At 39.1% G+C, this 24,542-nt stretch overlaps 1 protein-coding gene across 1 annotated transcript in view; it reads right to left on the reverse strand.

Moving 5' to 3' along the window:
* Positions 1-11,468, reverse strand: part of LOC102691676 (adhesion G protein-coupled receptor A3) — a 131,259-nt gene extending 119,791 nt beyond the window's left edge. The window contains exon 1 of the mRNA XM_015346987.2: positions 10,688-11,468. Coding sequence (XP_015202473.2) covers positions 10,688-10,905 — 218 coding nt within the window. The 5' untranslated portion in view covers positions 10,906-11,468. The remainder of the gene's footprint in view (positions 1-10,687) is intronic.
* Positions 11,469-24,542: the final 13,074 nt, after the last annotated feature.

The following is a 24,542-nucleotide window of genomic DNA, read 5'->3' on the forward strand; positions in this document are numbered from 1 at the left end:
AAACAGAGAATGCTATAGAGTTTAAGTTGGTATTAGCAGAGCTTCAATTAAGCTTCAGCTGAGAGCTTGTGGCATCTGTACACTCTTGCCCTCAGGGCCAAAAGAGTGTGCATGATTGGGTTAGAGAAAACAGTTAACCTTCCTGATACAGTAAAGCAGTCTGTACAACTTCATGATCATAAAGGACCAAATCAAGCAGACAAATGAAGCAAAGGAATAATATTTCTAGAGTTCATGCTTAGCACTAAAGAATGTAATGTATTTTTTGGCTATTTATATTTTAATTCTGAAATTTCCCATATATTTTCTGTGTTCTTTCACTAGAAGGGACATGGCCGGTGATAAGTTTTCAAATATCCATCAAGAGCTGATTGACACACTTAAGTCTAAGAACCCTGAGAAAATAATTTAAGTTTAAATTAGGAATTGCAGATATTGCTAAAGAACTACTAAAACCCTTCATGACTTAATAAAACAACACTCACTGATCTTTAATACTGTACATCTGTATTCTCCAACCTCTTTCAGCTAGATACTGTACTTGCAGTAATGTTGCATTGGCAACTGTTAGAGATGTACTGTATATAAATCTTCTTCATTTGTGTTCATGCTATTTAGTGACAGCTTATTTCTTTAAATCAGCTGACTCCCTGAGATAATGCAGAAGAGTGTCGTTCTTCAAATACCATGCTTAATCTTTTGTGTGCACTTCCACTGAGGATATGATTTCCAATTCTGGAAGTGCTTTAAGCTGATGGCCGTGCATGATTTCATCCTGTGTTATTGTAACAAACGCAGAACACTATTCCCGTAAGTACGTCATTTTCAGCTGTCAGACCTTTAATGCTACATTTATCTGAATGTAATCATTTCTGTTTGCAATGTAACAATTCAGTGCGTGAAGCTTTGAATATCAATCTTCCTTACTTTCTCTGAGTGTCACAGGATCTCAAAGGAGTGCTGCGGTGAGCTAGGCTGCCAATGACTGACAGATATTATTTCTGTTCACACTCAGGCTGGGAGGCCCAGGAATCAACTAGATCTGAAGGTGTTAAAGGAACCCACAACAATATTTACATGAAGGTTGTTATTCTGTTCCAGATAGGTACCATTTAAAAGGCTATTTTGCATAATCATTCACACAGCATATAAACAGATAACATTATATATGGTCTCTTGACCTTAGTTTGTGTCTTCTAAGATGTCCCTCTAAGATGTGATTTTGTAAGGTGATTTATTTGTTTTCTTTCTTACTGACGGTGCACAAATGCAAATGTCAATTTTATGTTTTATTAATAGAGAAAACCTACCATGATTTAAAAAAATATAAACTATGTAATACTGTAATATAGTATCAAATACCGCTATTTAAAAAAAAAAATTTTCAGCTGTTAAGTCTCTCTTCTCACAGAGTATGTGAGAAGACCTGAAGAAGACCTAACCAAAGCAATGTAGTTTTTCCTTCTACTTTTCTACATGGAATTAATCTTTACTTGTTCCTTTGTAGCCAACGCACGCTGACACAGATTCCTGAATCAATGCAGAAGTACTGTATGTACACATCCCATATACAGTGCAGTCCAAAAGTATTTGGACAGTGACACAATTTTGTGGCTCTGTTCGTAAGCACATTGGATTGAAATAAAACAATAATAATAATAATTACTTACACTTATATAGAGCTTTTCTGGACACTCCACTCAAAGCGCTTTACAGGTAATGGGGACTCCCCTCCACCACCACCAATGTGCAGCATCCACCTGGATGATGCGACGGCAGACATAGTGCGCCAGAATGCTCACCACACATCAGATATCAGTGGGGAGGAGAGCAGAGTAATGAAGCCAATTCATAGATGGGGATTATTAGGAGGCCATGAATGGTAAAGGCCAATGGAGAATTTGGCCAGGATGCCAGTTACACCCCTACTCTTTTCAAGAAACGCCCTGGGATTTTTAATGACCACAGAGAGTCAGGACCTCGGTTTTACGCCTCATCCGAAGGACGGCGCCTGTTTACAGTATAGTGTCCCCGTCATGGGACCAAAAACAATTGGACACATTTACATAATCCTAAATAAAATTGTCATGTTTAGTACTTGGTTGCAAATCCTTTGAAACTGATGACTGCCTGAAGTCTGCGACCCATAGACATCACCAGAGGCTGGGTATCTTCACTGGTGATGCTGTGCCAGGCCTGTAATTCAGCTATTTTCAGTTTCTACTTGTTTTGGGGACTTTTTGCTTTCAGTCTTGTTTTCAGTAGGTGAAATGGATGCTCAATGGGATTCAGGTAGAGTGATTGACTTAGCCAGTCAAAAACATTCCACATTATGTCCCTGAAAAACTCCATAGTTGCTTTAGCAGTATGTTTGGGGTCATTGTCCTGCTGCAAGGTGAAGCGCCGTCCAATGAGTTTTGAAGCATTTGGTTGGATCTGAACAGATAAGAGGTTTCCGTACACTTCAGAATTCATCCTGCTGCTGGTGTCTGCAGCCAGTTCCACGGGCAGCCATACAGTACATACCCAAGCCATGACACTACTTTCACCATGTTTAACAGATGAGGTGGTATGCTTTGGATCATGAGTAGTTACATTTCTTCTCCATACTTTTCTCTTTTCATCACTCTGGTATAGATTAATCTTAATCTCTTCTGTCCACAAGGCTTTGTCCCAGAACTGTAACCTGGCCTTTCTGTGGCCTTTCTTACCAGTGGTTTGCATCTTGTGGTGAACCTCTGAGATTATGCTGGTGTATTCTTCTCTTTATGGTAGTCTTTGACACATCTATGCCTACATCCTGGAGAGTGTTCTTGATCTGTTCAACAGTCGAAAAGGGTTTTTTCTTCATGATTGAAAGCATTCTTTTGTCATCCACTACTGCAGTCTTCCGTGGTCTACCAGGTCGTTTGCTACTGCTTAGATCACCAGTGCATTCTTGCTTCTTAACAATGTACCAAACACACCTACACCTATTTGGCTATGTCTCTGATTTATTTATTCTGATTTTTCAGCCTCCTGATGGTCCTTTAATGGCATTAACACTTCTTTGGTCCTCATGTTGAGAGACAACAGCAACAGACTCCAGATGCAAATGCCACATCTAGAAACAACTCTAGACCTTTTGTTAGTTCTCTTGTGCATGAACTTAAGATGCAATGACACACAGCTGGCCAAGAAACAACTGAACAGCCAATTGTCCATTTACTTATGGGCCCCTAAAATGAAAGGACTATGTATTAAAAGGGCTGCGATTCCTATATGATTAATACAATATAGACATATATACCCTCGGATTAAAGCTGACATTCTGCACTTTAACCTCATAGACATTGTTTCATTTCAAATCTAATATGCTAGAGTACAGAGCCAAAACAACAAAAATTGTGTCATTGTCCAAATACTTATGGACTGCACTGCATATTATGGGATCCAGAGAAATATTATGATCATTATATTACACTTTCTAGAAACCAATACTTTTCCCACTAATTAAATATTCCTTGTTTGTAACGGAATTACCTGCTCTTTGGTTACGTTCTTGTATGCCTGTCAGCATGACAATACATCTTGCCATACTGCTGTGTTTTGTGTTTGTGTTTCTTGATGATAATTTCAAAATAGCACAGTGATTAGCTCATAGCTCCCATTTAACACCAATTACCACTCTGCAAGGCAGCCTGAGGCCAAGATCAATCAAAACAACCTTCTCTACTGAACTTACAAATGATATCATGAGGTATGAAGCCATGATTACATTGGATATCTATCAAACTCTAGTGGCCTTTATGACTAACAAAATCTGAGACAAAGCTGACAAAAAGGTTGACACACATCCTATTAGACAAAGGATATGCTGGTTGAGACATGAAAATAAAAGGCACTTGCTAATATACACAAATGTATGCACATGGATTGGCTATATTCTGAAAATTATTACATATTTCATTACTGATTATGTTTAAGAATGAGGACAAACTTTTCCATGTACCGTATTACTTCCATTCCACCTATTAAGTGAAAAACGTGAAGGGTAGGTTCTCTGCCATTACCACTTTTCTTTTAAACAGTATATTATAAATGTAACTTAAAGGTTACAAATTGGCCCCCTATGTTGTTCGCTCTTATAACAATAGAATTGTTCATCTTATTTTGATTAAAAAGTGGTTGAAAAAGCTTGGCAGTGATCATTTTCTGATTGCTGCAGTTCAGACACCACAGCATTCAGCTGTTGTGGGAATTTCAACAAATACAGACTCCCTGGTGACAAGCAAATTCCAGAACACCGGTTTCTCTTTGGATACAGTACAAACCACATTGAAATCGGCTTCATTAATTTAACAGTAAATTAGACTGCATGCCAGTCTGAGCTCTCTTGAAAGGTCACTGAAAAACATTCTTATAACTGTATTGTAATCTTTCCTCTGAGATTGCAGGAATTTATCACCATATATTTGATTTAATGTTTTCAGGTATAATACTTGATAATACTGTTACTAACAAACTGCTTTATCTCCTTAGGTTTAGTTTACAAAAATGATTTTTTGCAATAACCTTCTCAACAACATATTCCTAAAGATGTTCACTTCTTTTTTTGGTAATTTTTTCTGCAATGTTTGATACAATGGATTGGATGATGCTGTTAAATTGCTTGAAGGCTTATGCTGACTTTCCTGTTAAGGTATGGATGGATTTGTTGCCAGTCAGGGCCAGTTTGTTCCAGTGTGTGACTGTTCTTCTGAATTTGGTACTGTTCAGTGTGGTGTTCTTCAGGGTGCCATTTCTAATTTTCTATGGCTTTGTAATTTCTTGGTATTTTGAGGGAGGAAGCAATAGAACATATAAACTTGACTGGGATTTCCATTATTATACTCAGATTTACGTGTCATACGTCAAGCATTTACACTCTTAATAACTTGAGAATCAGACACATATGGCTACAAATCCACTGAAATTACATTCAAAAGAAACCCAGAATTTGTTAACTGGCTATAAATCAAAATTTGAACACTGTGACCTCATTAATTTAATGTGTGATGAAAATGTTTTACCACCTACAAAAATATGATTTTATACTGGATTCTGAATTTTCTTCTCAACTTCACATCATATTTGGATTTCTCACACCCCTCTCAAGCTGTTGCACCACTAATGTCTTATGCTAGGTATTGTCAACATATTACAACAGTTCAAAAATATTTTTATTGGTTACCTGTAGCTCTCCCACAGTCCAAAAACATATTAGTAGGTTAACTGGCTTCTGGGAAAAACTGGTCCTGACATGAGTGTGTGCGTGTTTGTGTCTGTGATGGACTTGGGCCTTGTCCAGGATATGTCCTGGTCAGTGCCTGTGGCTTGCTGGGATGGTCCCGAGTCCCACTAGACCCTGAATTGGATAAAGCAGTTTGAAAATGGATGGAAAATGACAATATTAGCACATAAAGGACAAGGAATCATGAAGATATTTACATGTACATGTTCAGGAATTATTATTCCTTATATTCCAGTACACCATAGTAGATCTACAAACTCTCTGACTCTCTGGTTGTAAAAATGTCTGAAATCAGCTGAAGCAAGAGTGTTTTTTCTCAAGCCGTTTTGAGTTGATGCTGCCCATTATTGGGATTCCATTTCAGTCATTAGGCAGCTGAAAGTTTTTACAAGTCTTACATGAATATGGTTGGAAACAATGCTTATTTTTGGTATTTACATAGTGTGGCACTGCAGTGGCACAGGGGCAAGATGGCAGATCTAGGGATGCATGTCTGACAAAGGTGGTTAGTCAAATGACAGAATACACTATAATCATAAAGAAAAGGCTACCTGTGGACCCCCCAGAGTCTTGAGAGAGGAAATAATCTTAATTCAAAAGCATTCTTAAATAGAGAATTTAGTTTCCATCCTATAAAATCTGCTGCCTGCTTTAGACACAGATCATTGCCAGTGCAAAACACAGAAAAGAGAGAAAGCAACAAAGCGGGATTGAGGGACCCAGCAACCAGGGGAAGGATTTGGATTGCGATTCAGATTTGTACTGTTTATTTTGTATTGTAAAAGCTGATAAGGAGCTTAGCTCCCAGCTGTGGTTAGAAAGTGAACCAGAAAGAGTCCATCATTGCTCAAAAAAAGAACTAAACTTTTATTTTTTCAGTTCTCATGCTGAACTGTAAATAAAGCCACCATTTTGCACTGTATTGCTTCGGTTGTGTGTTTTCTGGGCCCCCACCTGCAGTACCTGCTGTCCCATGTGATGTTATATTAGAGTGAGTGACAGGCTATGTTAGTTTTGAGAGCAGCAAATCCTGGCTGCCAATGGTTCCAGTGTTTTCTTTTTCAGGACAGATGAAGAGAAAAAAGCAACAAAAATAAGAGAAAACACTGGTTCTGTTCTTGAGGAAATATCTGAATACATCACAGCGGCTCAATACAGAAGGCACAGAGTACCTTTCCCATGGCTACTGAAAATGATTCAGAAATTCTGGATAAAGATGAGGGCTTCCAGAAGAACATCACTTGAAAAACTTGCTTCATCTGCTTGCTTTGCGAGGGCCTGAGAGGGACAACGCCCGAAGTTTCCACAGTCTCCCAGATAGGGAGGCAGGACCCTCCCATCCTGCCCATAGCCAGAGAGAAAAGAAGTTTTACCCTCCAGGGTCAAAGCTTTGGGAAAGGGGTGAGGAGCAGCCTTTATAGTTACTAAGTCTGCATCTGAGGGAGGAGCTGCCATCCCCAGCATTGCTGGCGAGAGAGGAGCCTCTGTCAATCTGAAGCAGTGCTGTGGGACAGGGAGGAACTAGAGCTGTAGAACAGAAAGGAGGATGAGAGTTGACCAGAGAGACATGATATAAGCCCATAGCTGGATTATGGGGAAAAGACTCTGGCCAGACTCTGAAGATCAGCTACAGTATCTATGAAAGGGAGAAAGAGCTGCCAAAAGTCCCCGTGCTGGGGAACGTCATGGCCTTCTCATCCTGCAACCTACTCAAAAGAGCACCCGCACCAAGCTGCCTCACGTGGCACAGTATATATGTTGTATTTTTGTAAACCCTCCACAGCAAACTCAACAAAATTAGACTGAAGACTGGATTAAAATACAGTTTACAAATTGTGTAATATTTGAGCACAGACTACTCATAACAGTGGATTTTCATTACAAAAAAACACAAAACAGTTAGTAATAATAACTTTTGGCTTTTGGTAAGCCTGTCACCACTCAATGCTCCTTGTTACACATGAAATGTGAAATGTCTAGGAGAAGCGACCTCCTTTTCTTGTACTATGCTTTCAATTGCAGCATTGCTTACATCCCACCTTTAGTGCTGCTCCAGGCTAAACAGCTTTCATCTAACCCCTCAGTTTGCATAAACAGTAGCATGTTTCCATTAACACATACTGACTGCAACAGGTGTTAAAGACTCTCCTTCCTACCGTTATCAAGCAAGATATCATCAATACTAGAACTAGGTGAGACCATGACAATAGTAAATTTGAGCTAAAGAGAGCCATTGAATTTTCAGTCTTGTAGAATAACTTCTTACGTCTCTTAAACTGAAGAGTACTGTATATAGAGAATGTAAACTTTCCATTTCATTATTATGAGTCACTGGGATAAAGGATGCTTTTCATTGTTACTCTAGAATTATAATAAAGGAATAAAACTCCCCCAATGTAAAGAGGATGATTAGTAGATTGTTAAAAAATGATTGCACAGGTAAGTGCTGATATAGTTAAGCAGTATTATATTTTAAAAATACAGCCTTCACTCTGAAATAAAGTACATTAAGAAATGTACAGTAAAACAACTGCAGTGTCAAAATAAAATCCAATCTGAAAGTTTTGTTAAACAGAAAATAAAAATGTCTTGAGGGAAATGTTAAATAAATCCACCTGAAATTTACTTTGTATAAATATATATTAATGTACTTTCTTCTGAGAGTTGTTTATTTTCGTTACGTATAAAAACAAAAGTGAGAGGAGGAAAACCACTTCAAGCTGCTAAAGGTCACATTTCCTAATGCAGGAAGAGCACTTTGCCAAATGGGGGCTGCTAATAACAACGCAAAGTTCATAACATTTCAATGGCCAGGGAGAAAGCAGAGAGTATTTAGGGCAGGGTTTTAAGAGGAATGTTTTCTGAAGTGAACACCACTGTTTAAATTTTAATTACCAAAGTTCTTGCTTGAATCATCTCTGTGGATTTGCCTGTACAGACACAAAAGTTCATTTCATAGTCTTTTTACAGCAAAACTGTAAATAGAGTCCATGCTGAGTCAGGAAAAAGTGAAATGTGGAAATCTAGGATCATATACAGTAAATCAGTCTATAGAACTGAACTTATAGTCCACAGTGGTATGAAATTTTACACTAGTTACTGTAGCTTGTGGAATTTACCAGTGAAAGAAAGCAGAATGTCTTGTTAAACCTGTTACACTGTGAAAACACTACAGTACATTGCACAAGCAATAACATACACCAAATATTGGGGTACACCATATGGGATTATATTATTTATTAAATGTGAAAGTATTCATGGCACTGTAAAGGAATGCAATCAATGTGCACAAAGAAATTCCATAAACTGCAATGTTAACTGTAGCAGTTTAGAATTATGCATTTTTTCTCCAGCCTCAGCGCTCACAGGGAAAAAAACCTTGCCAGTTTGCATCCAGATCAATTTATGGATGCTTTGTTTTGCACTTGTTGTACCTCACATACAGTACCTACTGTATATCTACATTGATGCCAATATGATCAAGCACTATAAATCCACATTTTTAAAAGTTGCTGTATCTTTGCTTCCATGGCAAGGAAGCAAGTATTTATCTATTTGATTTTTCTGAAGAATTAGCTCTGTACAAATTGTATTTTGGGATTTCTAAGTTGCTAAAAGTTGCTGTGGAAAACTGTGTGTGGAGAAGAGTGTAAGCCACATACTTGAGATATTTCTATGAGTCAGCCACAAAACCCACTGATTTCATACAATATTTATAGCTTGAAGAAGTAATGAAAGACCATCAACACACACATTTACACCCATGATTGTACTCCATGTGTGTGCCAGCACAGTCTTAAGTGACAAATCATAACTAAAAGTAACATAAAACTGGAAAATATCAGTTTTCAAACTTCCAAAAGTGAACCTATTTTTTTGCAATGTAGTGAACAACACATTTTGAAAAAGCAACAACAGCAAAGACTTGAAATGGATTGGCAGGATAAAAAAATATCATTATACTATCTGAAATCTGAATTATCAATTTATCAGAATTCTTGGGACTCTTTTCACCTTGCAATATGACTCACACGTAATGTAAACTTCTATTTAGTATTGGTATAAAATAATTATAAGGCAGATATTACATATGACACCCTTGATTGCCACGATTTCCTTTCTGTCTCTAAATTATTCCAGTGTGCTTGTGTGTACTCTGTGATGTCCTGCTGTCCCATCCAGGGTGTAGTCCTATCATCTTGCATGCTATTCTTCTGGGACAAGTTCTTGGGTGCTAAGACCCTTACCAGGATAAGCAGCTTTCATACTGTATATTGGATGGATGTTCCAAAATTCTGTGCTTTAAGTTATGCATTTAACATATACAGTACATGTGACTAGAAGCTTAAATCACAATAATGTGAACTGCATATAATTTACAGTATATGTTTAAAGATGTGACAGCAATAGTAATAAATCTGAGTGACTTCTTAAAATAACCACAGTGGAAAACTTAATATACAGTAGTAACTGATTTCATGCACTGCACAGAAAAGACAAACAAATTACTTAAAGAGAGATATGCCATACCACAGTCAATAGAAAATTAATAAAGAAACTTGCATGCCACTTTGAGAAACTTTCAAAATGCAACAAGATTAGGTTTTTATATAAATAGATTCTGGGAAAACTGCTAGATACGCAGAGATAAAAAGGAAAGTAGACGTATGATGAAATATCTTTCTTTTTGACTAACGAATTCCAACTATGAATTTACATAGAACGTGTTTATTGTAGCAAGTTGTATTGTATTGATACTGAATATTACATTGTACCCCAATGTACAAACAATTATTTTCTATAAGGGCAAGCGTCTCTAGGTCATTTGTAACATATTGAGGCCAGTTTGTCAGTAAAGATGAGTGTTGAGGTTCATTAACTGCTAGCTACTGTATGCAAACGTGTTCTGCACAAAATCAAACCTAAATAACTATATAAATTACCTTACACAAATCATGAATTATGTGTTGCTATAAATCTAGTTGTGTGCATATATATATAACAATGTTTTATAAAACGAGAAAATGCGTGTAAATACAATGTATGTAAATTTTATTGTATTATTTTTATTGACATGCATTTAACAATATCTAACTTAATAAAAGTATACAAAATCATTGCTCAGCTTAGTCCGGTTCCATTGGTACAGTACGTCATTTTTCACAGAGCCATTAGTCTTTGTATTAATCTTTATTCGGTATCTAGTACAGGGCTGTGGTAAATTGCTATATATGTAAGTTTAGCTAGCTGTCACTTTGAATATAGGATGCACCACGGAGTAGATTTACACACTTTCTAAGCTTGTCATGCTATTCTACGCTCTGATAAGATATAATTAAACAAATTACCAAGAGACAGAACTTAAGAGAAAACTAACTCGTTCTGTTCGAAATTAATAGGAGGCACTGTACTTACAGAGTAACTGTCTTGTTGGGTAAAAAGCTGGGCTGTAAAGTTTCCACTAACTCTCCGCTGTTGCACACAACTTTGATTCGAATAGTTTGCCTCCCCAGCTCTTTGAATCGCTCGGATGTGCAGCTGCAACTGTCAATGATCAGGTCGGGACAGTTTCTGTTTGCTGAAAACATCCTCCAAAATCCAGCAACTAGACAGAAAAAGTTCAAGAGTTTCATCGTGAATAGAACCTCCTTTTGAAATGCCTTTTCCCTTTCCAACACGGAAAATAGGAACCGATCATCTCACATTTAACTAGTTTACATAAGTGAAGGAGTTATCCAGTGTTGAGGAAGTGACAGAACCCTGCCAAATTCCGGTTAAGCTACACCTGACGAATTTTGTTGTAGTGGTTCTTCTCCAATAGCAAACTGTACACGTTTCTATACCTGGAATACAAAACCTACAAATGACATCTCGTTGCTTTCTTTAAAGGCATCGCCGGATGCTTTTCCATTACTACATGGATTTTAAAGGTTGTCTTTAAGAATTCTCTAATATCCTCTGGTATCAAACTGTTGACATAATTTATCATTTAAAACTCCATATAATATTCCATCCTCAAAAACTCCAGGCATTGTAAATAGGCGTCAATCAAACGTCGTCGCAACACTTCCTGCTATGGATCTTTATAGTTTCTCTGTGAAGAAAAAGTTGCAGAGCGCTGCATTCTTAAACTGGGTTATCAACAGGTCCGCGTTATCCGTGCTTTAGGTGCACCGCTAGTGCCTAATGCGCAATCAAGCACGAGGAGCTACCAGATGGGAGAATTGTATCAGCCCTCCTCTTCCAAACCCAGGGGAAGTGGTTACACATTTTTTGATTGGCTAAAAAGTACCCACATGATGGGAGCGCTGCAAGAGTAGACTCACCAAGTCTCATCTATCAGGTTACTTTTCAAATTTATGCACTAAGGGACCACTGTCGATTTTAAAGCATCTAGTATTACCAATCAAATAAAAGATAACGCATTTTCGCAAATATGTATCCTAAAGTCTTAAGGTAAATTGTAAGTTTAAATCAACTGTTGTGTCGAATGTTCTTTTCCTTTCTTTCCTTTGCCATGCTCATACAAAGAAGTTGACTTAAACAAAGGTAATATATTAGAATTAAGATTAGTTTTATCTATCACTTATGCCTTATGACATTTTCTAAATAAAATTAAGTAGTCGCAGCTTTAAATATAATGCATTTTATCGTTCTGTACTTTTTAAAAAACTTTTGTTCAACAATTTGTTTTTATACAATGCTTATTTGGCTCTTCTTTGCCTTTGTTAAAATATATTTTATTTTAACAAATATATTTGTTAAAATGTATTTTAACATTGAATAAATGGTGATGATTGGTGATGGCAAATTATTGTGCACTATGAAGATGGGAGCATGTAAAATGAATATCTTCAAGTATGTATCTCACAGAAGAGGTACTGTATATAATGAAGGACTGGTTAACATTAATAATTATTCATTTGCTTAGAATAAGGGATTGAATACAATCCAAAAATCTTTGAAACTATTTATTTGGGCCAGATTTTTTGCAACTAACAATTTTCAATTAGACTTATTACAATCTCATGTCCTACAAGAAATGTGTACAATGATTATATAGTATCGTACAGTGACACTGAAATGTGTTTTGGAACAAATTGCAGGTGTAGAGAAAACCGGTTCAGGGACGCCAAATATGTAATCATAGTGGCTCTCTGAAGGCACCAGTTCTGTAGGGTTTGGGCATTTACTGAGACAATTATTAATTGTAGCAGTAAATCACAAAGTTGATTCTTTTGGTGGCTTTAGAATCCAACCATGCGATATAACTCAAACAACGCGCACACACAGGTACTAATACACGAGGATACATTTATTAATACATAGAATATGCATATAAACCTAACAGATCTTATCGAGAGGGTTATCAGAATACAAAAGATATATATTCAATCAGTTACAAAGAGTTATACATATCAAGAGGACATACGTTCAGTATATCATTCATTAAGACCGTTTTGTAAAGTGAACTTGGTTACAACTTCTACATTAGATACTCAAACAAGTACATAACTCTTAGGAATTAAATTGATATCAACTGGTTGGGATAACAATTGAATTCTCGAGCTGTAGTGCATTGAAGTTGAATACTCATCCAATTTCTGGGGATTCAGATCTCCTGCGGGCACAAAGAAACAGTTGCAGGCTGTTGCTGTCCAATCCGCGCTCTCTGGCTCGGTGCCAGGCTGTGCTGTGTGGCTTGCGACGGTGTGCTGCTGATGCTCACTGTTGGCTTTAACCAGCAAAGTTTGTGCACAGGAGAAAAGATGACTGTGGGTCCCAGCAAGTCAGGAAGAGGACCGGTTCGTTCCTGATGAAGAGCTAGTTCTGAATAGCAATTCAGCTGTCCACAGTTCCGACCTGTTCACGAGGCCTGCTGCTGGTTACTCTCTGGCAACCTCCACTCTAGACTCTTAGAACAAAGGAAAGTTCTGGCACTCGGACACACTGGCCGTTCTGTGGTTGTCCGGGCTGAGTCTCAGGATGGTCAGGAGGCGCGCTGCGAGAATGTCCTGCCCTTGGGAGCCTTCTGCTCCTGGGCCGTCCTGCCCTGGAATTCTCCTTTGAATCTTGTTGAATCTGAATCTGAATCTTGTTGAATCTCTATCTCAGTCTGAATCTGAATCTGAATCTCTCAGGCTCTCTGTGTTGCCTGTTTTTACCTGGAGGAACTTCAGCTCATTGATTGGCTGAAAGTTCCATGGGCATCAGAGTCCCACGTGGGTTACTCGGCCCTACCAGTCCCTGATTGGTTGATCAAGGTGAGATATGAGTCACTTAGTCCTGACACTTAGGAATGCAATCCAGATGTCCAACTCGCACTCCCTAGACAGATAGGCGCCAATGGGTGACCATTGATCATGATAGCCAGGCTTAGCTAAGTGCATCCCCCTTTGGGAGCTGTCCTTGGACCTTAAATCACCTTGCATGAATGGTTTCTCTGTGGCTGCACCACAGAGATGAACAGAGAAATGAGGCCTAATTTGGGAAAGCTCAGAAACACTTAATTCTGCATTATTATTAAGCCTCACCGCTACATATCCCCCCTTTTTGAAGGCCACGAGGTCCTGAGGCATTGTTGCCTTCAAAACAAAACAGAGTTAAGTGATGTCCCTTGCCATTAGAACATTAATCTTAAATGTCTACATTACTCCTCGAGAATTCATACTGGAACCAGCATTGGATACAAACAGGATGAATAACATCTGGAGTATGTATAAACACGGTAGGAGACATTATCTAAGTCTAGGAATTACACATCAGGAAGTTCACTGTCAATATCTGATACCTCTGTAGTAGATATTTGGGAAGAAGTAACTTCCTTTCTTTTGGCATGCTACCTTTGACTCATTCATGCTACCCAGAGTACATCTTGATGTGAGAGTACATCATTCAGAGTACACTGTCAGTCATGATCCAGCTACCTGGCAGTAGTGTTACAATAACAACAGTTCCTGTTCCCAGCCCCCCGATAAACCACAACACCTGTGTTGGGTATCTGCTAGGGTGATTTGGAGGTTTGTTCCATTAAAGCAAACTAACTACCTGTACCTCTTCAGGGCTTACTGTTTCTTGGATTTCTATCCAATTCCTTAGTGTGGCACCTGAAGGCATCCATGACCTCAAGTTTGGTCTTATATTGTCTGGTTCCAGACCGTACAGTGTTAAGTTACCATGCTGTACTATGGCCTCCTCGGGAAAACTATTGGTTAGGTAGCTGCATTGTGGTAGCTGTATCATACCTGTCACAAGTCAAAGTGTCTGTTAAATGTGGTGTGCTGACCAGCCATTTACTTCCCACCTGCTCTTCATGGGGTTCATTAACCTCCCTCTGCTCGTTAGTACCTTTACACCCTTTATTGGTGAATCGTTTAGACACAGCCAATGGATAGCTTTGGTAGCCATACCCATCTCAAGATTTGGAACCGAATTCAATCTTGGATTGCCTTCTGGGTGAGCTATGAGCGATGGGGTTAATGTCACGCACTCCTCTACTGAGAAGAGTGGAATCAAGTGGGTTGGGATTTGTGCCGTGGTTAGACTGGTTACAGTGGCACTAAACTCCCTTAACAGGTCTTGTGTCAACATTCTGGCCTGTTGCACACAAGCATAAACCCACTGTATAACACCAACAATCATGTCCACTGTTTGGGGAATAAGGTTTAACCCTGTTGCATAGGAAGTTGCCTGTAGGGTTTTCCCTAAGCTTTCCAACTTTTGCTGCTGTTGATACAGTCTGTCACTACCCTCTGGCATCTCTGACACCTGCCTTCTTGGGGCAGTCAGGGTGAGAGTGCCAGTAGCACACAAACCTACCAGAAATAGCAAATGCACAACAGTGGTGGCAGCAATCAGTCCTCCCAAAAGTCTTTTCGGGTGGCTGATCCCAGTCATCTCCTTCTGAGTGACTGTTGCCTTTCTAAGCTGGCGCAGCATGTACATGGTGTCTTTCTCAGTATGCCCTGTGGCATCTTGGGCACCAACATCCTGGAAATCTGGGGAGATCTGACGCAGCGGCTGATGCTGCTCCTCCGTTTCCAGGGCATCTGCTTTTTCGATTTGTTCATGCCTGTGCTCTAGGAACCCTGCAGGGGGCGGTGCAGCGGTGGAGCATGCCTGACCCTCGGCTGAGTGGTCATCTGGAGCACCTGAGTGATCTGGGATTGTTATCCTATTCTCACTGTTCAGGTCCACCCTGCACACTTCCTGATTGAGGAATCCCTCTATCGGCATGTTTACAATCGTTCGCTGGGGGTAGGTGTAGGACACCTGCTCGCTCCCCCCTTCCCTCGCTAGGGGTTCAGGGAGCTGCCCCAGCACTGGGATAGCTAGTTCACTGTCTTTGAACTTACTATCACTCACCAGGCCCATGTCAGTGCAGGCTGGGGTTCTGACACCCCTCTTTGCGATGTCCTGCACTGGCAGGCGGGTGGCTTGACCATCCAGCTCCAGTCTGGGTGAACCACTGTTGGTCAGACTCAGACTGACAGACTGAGCTGGTGGCTGTAAGAAAACCGTCTCGGCTTTCATTCCCTGTCCCTTCTGGGGGACTGGGTGTGTTGGCAACCCTGCCGTTGAGGCAGGAACAATCAGGTCAGTCTCACTCACTACCTGGTAGTTGTGAGAAATAATGTTACCTGACTGCAGGTTCCCTGGGTCAAAGCAGAGGGAATCGGGATCAGGGAACAGGTGTGTCCACAGCGCAGTAGTCTCAGCGTCCAGCTGGACCTCCTGTCTAACCTGTGAATGTTGCACCAGGGGCACCTGGCGGTGGCCCTGCGACAGCTGCTCAAGCAGATCCTCACTAATAGAGGACCTCTCAGGGCTAAGGGTGAGGGCTACATCACCAACCTGCTCTCCTGCCATCTGGATCCCTTCCACCACTGCAGGGTGGTGGTCCTGACCCCTCTTGGGTGCCAGGGTGTACAGGGAAAGCTCCTTTTCATCGCCAGGTGGGGAGATCTGCTCCTCTTTAGGGATGTAAAAGGTGTGTGCTTTACCTGGTGGATCAGGCGGCTGCTCGGAGCAGCGCTCCTGTGGCAGGGAGGCTGTTGTGACCTCAGCCGGGACACAACTTCCCTGTATATACGGGGAACAAGAAAATATTTTTATTTCTTGTCCAGAGGGAACAGAAGGAATCTCCGCATAGGCTTCTGTGTTCGGTGGGCACTGTGTGAGCACAGTCTGCCTCTTGGCCCCCCTTTCCTTCTGTACAGAAGGCTTAGGAGCCTTGACCTGTTTCCACACCTTGCCTTTCTGGTGATTCACCAAAGGTTCCTCTCTGAGTCGCATGCCCTTTTCCTTTTCTACCCGTTTGAGCTTGCCGTGTGACATCAAACACCTCTCAACCTCAGTGTCAATCAGTGTCTCACTGGGTAAGACATCACCCATGGCAGCCTTGAGGTAAAAGCTTCCTGCTTTTCCTCTCTGTTTTACTGCCTGCTCTGTGACTTCAGGGGTGGAGTCAGCACTCGCTTGGGAGTGGCTGACCTCATCCAGGCAGGAACTATTCCGCTCAATCAGATAGACTGAGGGAGGGAGAGGGGGCGGGTCTCCGCCTCCTCCATTGGAGAGTATCAGCTCATTCACGCTTCCGGCAGCCTTGGGGAGCGGTTGTCCCTGTCCTAATAAAGGTTGTTCAAGCCTGGCCAGGCGGGCGGCTACTGAATCTTTTGTTCAGCTTTTTCTAGCCCTTTCCCTTCCCCGGTGTTCTCATGGCACGTAGGACGCTGGGTGCGGTCCTGTGTGAGTGCTTTGGAACGGGGCTTAGCCAGCTCAGGAGCCTGTGCTCCTTCGAGCAGGGGGGAATTAACCCTGCTGGCTCTGACGGCGAACGCAGTCGCTTTAGCAACTTTTTGCTCAGAGCGACTTTGGACATCATACTCCCAGGCTTTCTGCACGAATCTCTTGATATCAGTCATTTTCATGGTCTGTGCATCTGTATGCATTAAGATCATCTTTCTGACTGACGGGTGGAGATTCGCAATGAATAAACCCTTGAAATGTGTGTTCTCTTCGCAACCCTCATCATTTCGCCCTCCAAAATAAGTTCGTCTAAGTCTCTCGTAATATTTGCGAGGGGACTCTGCTCTCTCGTGCTTAATGTTAAGAGCGGCGGCTATCGCAGCAGTCGGGTCAATAAACGCACTGTATTCTTCGATAAGTGCTTGACAAAGCTGCTCAAAATCATTACAGACTTCTTTCATCTGCCTAGCCATCCACTCATGTACAGCTCTGCTGGTAGTTTTTCTAACCAGAAACACTTTCTCCTGTTCTGTGGCGTTTGGCAGGTACTGCAGGTAATACCTGAGGTCTTGAATATAACTCTCGATATTATTCTCTGACACTGCGGGGTCAAATCTCTCTATGTCCTTCGCTAGCTCTCTCAGAGAATGGAGATTTATTCTCCTAGCTTCTCCGCTGACGGAGATATGGAAGAGATCGTGGTCAGACCTGTCGCTGCTAGAGAGAGTGCTTAATAGCGACTCGAATTCAGACCTTTTAGCAACCATCGTTAAACTTAAAGAGTATTACTTTTAAGTACGAAATCACAGTTTTACCACAGAAAACCACAAGATCAAGTATGCAATCAACCCGGTAGATCGCAAAAGATCACAAAACAATCAAGCACTGCTTAAAGAGCAAGGGGAACTTTTTCTTTCGGCTTTCAGCACACTGTATTGTCGTGTATGAAACCCGCGGCGTTTTATATTGAATTATTCCGCTGGTTGACTCATTTCAGTCTTGCCACGCCCACCCAGGGACGCCAAATAAATGTAGAGAAAACCGGTTCAGGGACGCCAAATATGTAATCATAGTGGCTCTCTGAAGGCACCAGTTCTGTAGGGTTTGGGCATTTACTGAGACAATTATTAATTGTAGCAGTAAATCACAAAGTTGATTCTTTTGGTGGCTTTAGAATCCAACCATGCGATATAACTCAAACAACGCGCACACACAGGTACTAATACACGAGGATACATTTATTAATACATAGAATATGCATATAAACCTAACAGATCTTATCGAGAGGGTTATCAGAATACAAAAGATATATATTCAATCAGTTACAAAGAGTTATACATATCAAGAGGACATACGTTCAGTATATCATTCATTAAGACCGTTTTGTAAAGTGAACTTGGTTACAACTTCTACATTAGATACTCAAACAAGTACATAACTCTTAGGAATTAAATTGATATCAACTGGTTGGGATAACAATTGAATTCTCGAGCTGTAGTGCATTGAAGTTGAATACTCATCCAATTTCTGGGGATTCAGATCTCCTGCGGGCACAAAGAAACAGTTGCAGGCTGTTGCTGTCCAATCCGCGCTCTCTGGCTCGGTGCCAGGCTGTGCTGTGTGGCTTGCGACGGTGTGCTGCTGATGCTCACTGTTGGCTTTAACCAGCAAAGTTTGTGCACAGGAGAAAAGATGACTGTGGGTCCCAGCAAGTCAGGAAGAGGACCGGTTCGTTCCTGATGAAGAGCTAGTTCTGAATAGCAATTCAGCTGTCCACAGTTCCGACCTGTTCACGAGGCCTGCTGCTGGTTACTCTCTGGCAACCTCCACTCTAGACTCTTAGAACAAAGGAAAGTTCTGGCACTCGGACACACTGGCCGTTCTGTGGTTGTCCGGGCTGAGTCTCAGGATGGTCAGGAGGCGCGCTGCGAGAATGTCCTGCCCTTGGGAGCCTTCTGCTCCTGGGCCGTCCTGCCCTGGAATTCTCCTTTGAATCTTGTTGAATCTGAATCTGAATCTTGTTGAATCTCTATCTCAGTCTGAATCTGAATCTGAATCTCTCAGGCTCTCTGTGTTGCCTGTTTTTACCTGGAGGAACTTCAGCTCATTGATTGGCTGAAAGTTCCATGGGCATCAGAGTCCCACGTGGGTTACTCGGCCCTACCAGTCCCTGATTGGTTGATCAAGGTGAGATATGAGTCACTTAGTCCTGACACTTAGGAATGCAATCCAGATGTCCAACTCGCACTCCCTAGACAGATAGGCGCCAATGGGTGACCATTGATCATGATAGCCAGGCTTAGCTAAGTGCATCCCCCTTTGGGAGCTGTCCTTGGACCTTAAATCACCTTGCATGAATGGTTTCTCTGTGGCTGCACCACAGAGATGAACAGAGAAATGAGGCCTAATTTGGGAAAGCTCAGAAACACTTAATTCTGCATTATTATTAAGCCTCACCGCTACACAGGTATCACACTATTGAAAGCTATTTCTTCTACTAATCCTGACTATTGATTTTCTCAGATACCTGTTTATGGAAATGTTGTGAAAAGACTAAATGTGATTTGATTTTGATATAAATTAAATATACATAATTATATCTGCTTCAGTGTGGCTTCTTAGCAGCCATATATGCTGTACAATGTGTCCTTAGGTCAGTTGTGAGGTCACATTTAGTGGCATTTGAAACTTGTCTGACTCACTGCTTACAGTTCATGCCTAAAGCAAATGTCAACAGTTTAAGCCCTTCCATGTCTCATGTTAACCATAGGAGCCATAGTGCAATATATTACATATTTTACAGACATCCAGAATAGAGAATGTTTTTGTAATAATTAAAGTTAACATAAAACATGGCAGAAGTATAGTTTCATATTACATTGTGCTTTGACCACATATACAGTATAGAAATGTCACTGTAAAATTTTATCTACAGAAAATTATTTTAAGAAGTACTCAGCATGAATTTTGAAAAGACAGTTCCTTCTTGACTCGCTACAATTCTATTGTATAAGGAATATCAGTAATAGAAACAAAGAGGGAATATTACATGATATAAGTAATAGGTTTATTCCATGCTGAAAAAAGGAAGTAGAAAGAAAACACAACGTTTAGGCCATGGAGCCTTCTTCAGGTGTGAGGATACATATTCACACCTGAAGAAGGCTCCACGGCCGAAACATTGTGTTTTCTTTCTTCTTTTTTTCAGCATGGAATAAACCTATGACTTGTTCCTTTGCAGCCTATGCATGCAAACGCAGCTACCCACCTGAACTACTACATATTACATGATATATTTATTTTTTAGAAGGTTTTTGAAAACGCACATCCATCTAACCATTTTCTAACCACTTTATCCAATATAGGGTCAAGGGTCGAGCCAGATCCTGTCCCAGCAAGCAATGGGTGCAAGGCAGAATACACCATGGAAGGGACAACAGTCATAAAAATTCTAAAATTAAAGGCATCCAATTCAATGTCTGGAGTGTATTAAGAAATGGAACATACAAAAAAACGCATGAATGCTCAAATTGTGGTGATGTTAATTCAATAAATTGAATACCACGGGGGTCTGTATTACCTCTGTACTACCTCTCTTGCTCATTTCCATCATTGATGTAAATGCTGTTGGAGTTCATTAATTAGTCAGGTTTGCAAATGATGCCAAAACTATAGAATTAGCAAACTCTGAAGAAGCATAAAAGACACACTTCAAGACTGGGTAAATTCCTGATGTCACTTAATGGCATTTAATTAAGAGCAGGGGGCTACATGCAGGTAATATACACTATAATTATACAATGGGAAATACTGATCTAGAAAAAGCTCCCTATGAAAAAGAGTAAGGCATTGATGTTGATAATCATCTTTATCCTAGACAGTAATAAAAAAGCAATATAGTAGGTTGAAAGTTAGGTTATCTTGTTAAAAATGGGGAGTACAAATTAAGGGATGTTATATTAAAATTGTATGATGCACTAGTAAGACCTCATTTAAAGTAGCATGTACAATTTTGGTTACCACAAAAGGATATTGCTACTCTGGAATTAGTCCAAAGAAGAATGACCAAACACATTACCAGGCTTAACATCTGAAGGCTAAAACACTGACAGGCGAATTTTATAACTTTTCATAATCTTGATTCAACTCTTCAGAATTCTTTAAGGCAACCTACTGGTTTTCTTGAGTATCAAAAATGAATGTGAGGAAGTAAATGCTTGATGGAGCACAGATTCTACAAGGACAATGCAAAAAGTCAGTGGATTGTTAAAACAGACCTGTTCAATGCGCATCATTGTTATATAACATACTACTGTTAATCTAGTTTTTCCAGTCTCTTAAAGTTGTTAATTCTGTCCTTTCATATTTCAGTATTCATCCTGAAGAAATTCACAGGGTTGATTTTGTTAACCTTTGAGAAGTTTGAATACTTGTATCAGATCCCCTTGTCATTTTCGCTGTCCAAGGCTACACAATTTGTGTTTCTTCAGACTGTCAATGTATTGTAGGACATTCGTTTATTTCCTGAAATATATCTGGTATTCAATAAACAGATTCCAGAGCAGCAATAGATTTTCTATAAAATGGTGACCATACACAGATGCAATTTATACAACTAGAGGCAACAATAATTGGTTGGGATGTGTATTAAATAAGATAATAACTTAAATAAGCTATTCCACAAGAATTACTGTAAAATCTTGTTTCAGACAGGTATCAAAAATCTTCAGTAGAAATATTTTTGTTCAAGCAAATACAGTGTTGTATTTAAAAGGACCCTAGTCATCAAAAATTTAGAACATCGTATTTTTACTATAGTGTCAAATGTTTACATACTGTAGTTTTAGAAAATTCCCATTAAAGGACATTTTAAACTGACTTATTAAAGACAGTTTCCTTTTCAAAAGCCTTCAGATATTTCAATGTTTTATTCAAAATACAGAAATAAAAATAGAACTTAGCTATGTAAAATAAAAAGGTAATAGCTGATATTGTTGGGAGAAAAATGCACTTTATACTGTTATTAAAATCCCTATGGAAGCTGTTTCCAGGATACAGAAAGAACGGCATACAAAAGAGAGATGTGTCACAGTTGTCTGTTATGGATAAGAACACTTTGTACCATTCCATCCTAAACAATGATTTGAGAAAAAAGAAGAACAGAAGAAAGAGTTATCAACATCTGGGTTCTTATAAAATATTAAAATGAATACAAAATTAACAGAATAAAAAAATCATTGTAGTCTATTTAATTCTCAATGATCAAGTCTGCTGCATGCATTGCTATTTCATAATTAAATCAAACGTTCCAATCTTAAGTTGTTGCTCCCTGAGTTTTCCAATGTGTAAAGTCCAATTCTAGTACTACAACTAATAACAGTGCTTGATCATCAGTCACATAATAATCTATGAATATTCAGTTATTAGAAAAAGAATTTCAGAAGAAAAAGCTTAATATCACCAGGACTAACTACAAAAGATAAACTGTAATTTAGAAAGTGAAAAATAATGGTGGTTTGACATGGCTTTCACTTCAGTAAAACTCTTAAATCAAAAAATATAAATAAAATAAACTAGATCTGGCTTTTAACCAGTTCTAATTTGTCATTCCTTTAAACTTTATGGTAACACTAACACATACAATCATAACTTTTCACTCGCCATCAAAATGCATACTTATTTGCCACTTTGTACACACTGAATCATATTTGTTTTATTTCCAGAATGTGACTGCTCCAAGTTTGGGGTTATTTAGACAGTTAGCGAGAAATATCAATTATGTCTTCATATTGTGTGTGACCACAATAGCCTTAGGGCAGAAGTGGCAGCTGGATAAACTCATGAAAGAAAGAAGTGTTTCCCCAGTACATTTGCTGCACAGAATTTCATAACCATGAACTGCCCCTGAAGGGAGTTCAAGCATAAAGATGAATTTTAACACAGGTTTTTGACCTGCCAAATGTGTACTGCTTATCATCTGTCACATCCCAAGGCAAATTTGAACTTTTTTTCGTAAGGAGAAAGAGAGCCTTTCCTTTTTGTACAAAAAGCTTTGTTTACACAGATGTACTACACCTTTATTTATAATAACTGAATCTTCTTGGGAACTGACCTCAAGACACTTAGGAATTAACTCTGGTTTGTTGACTTCATCGGTTGAAATGATAAATCTTTAATGGAACATGGAGACAAGAGAACGTTTTTGGACATATGCCACAAACATTAACTTGGCTACTTGCATTTTTTTAATGGAAAACAGAACTCACTGCCTTGATATTTTGTAAATATTCTTCTAAAGTGGTACAGAACCAGACTATCTGCCAAACAAAAAGAAAAAACAGATCAATAAAACAACAATATTGATAGAAGATAACAACAATAACATATTTTAGCTATAAAATAAATAGTTATTTTCAGTAGTGAGTGATAAAAATCCATTTAATCCAGAAACAAGTAAGATGTGTTATCAATTACAGATTTTCCAGAATTTTAAGGGGAATGAAAAGGGAAAAGATTCAAGGGAAGATCAAATTTATTGCTTATATTTATTACAATAAAGTATTTTATACCGTCATTATTCATAATGATTTTTATGCTGTAGTATTTGAACTCTTGTGGATGGGAAAAAGTCCAGCCTCTGCTACTTTTCAATCATTTAAAAATGTGTTACTTAATGTGTATATTTTGTACACATGCATATACATGTGATATGAATACATTAACAGGTGTTTTCTTACTTTTATCCCAAGTGATTTGAATACTGGGCTGGACAATTAATTATTTAAAGATGTTTTGGTTTCAGGTTTAATAAAACCATTACTTCTACACCCAAATATTTAATCAGTCATACAGTATATTTCACCAGAGAAAACTCTGATTAAAACTTTATAATGTGAAGATGTGCCTCGTGATTATCTAAAACACTTGAAGAATTCAGTTGTACAGTGTGTTTGAAATTGTTGAAGCAAATTAGATTTACTTTTCAACAAAAGAGCAAAATGTTTTTTCAGTTACTTCTCAGTCATCTTTGTGCTTTAGAAACTTTTATTAGTGTTCAAAGGAATTCATTTTTCTCCCATGACATTAATGAATAGCTCTATAACTGTAGCCACAGGGCAACTGTGATATTCAGCAGTTATTCTCCAAAAAAGCTTGAAGTCCATGTTGATTTATTAAATGTTAATGTGTCAATAAAAAAAGTGACTTTTGATAAAACACATCTTTAACAAACACTGCTTTGTATAACCACTACACTGACATTGTTGTAATCTTGTGTGCAGACTATATTTCCACCACTTCTGTTTACATTATTTAAACAATATACTGTATGAGTAGGACAGGTTTTGTGTAAAACCTGGAAGAAACTCAAATAATGAAATTGCACTTTGATCCTTTCTTTTTTCCATTCTTTTTATGCCTACAAAATCAGGAATCAAAATAGATTAATCTGAGATACCACCCATCCATATATTCCCAATTCCATTCAACTACACCTGTAATTGATTAACTTATAGGTGGTTCA

The sequence above is a fragment of the Lepisosteus oculatus genome, chromosome 4 (genome assembly GCF_040954835.1).
Source record: "Lepisosteus oculatus isolate fLepOcu1 chromosome 4, fLepOcu1.hap2, whole genome shotgun sequence".
NCBI classification, from domain to species: Eukaryota; Metazoa; Chordata; class Actinopteri; order Semionotiformes; family Lepisosteidae; genus Lepisosteus; species Lepisosteus oculatus.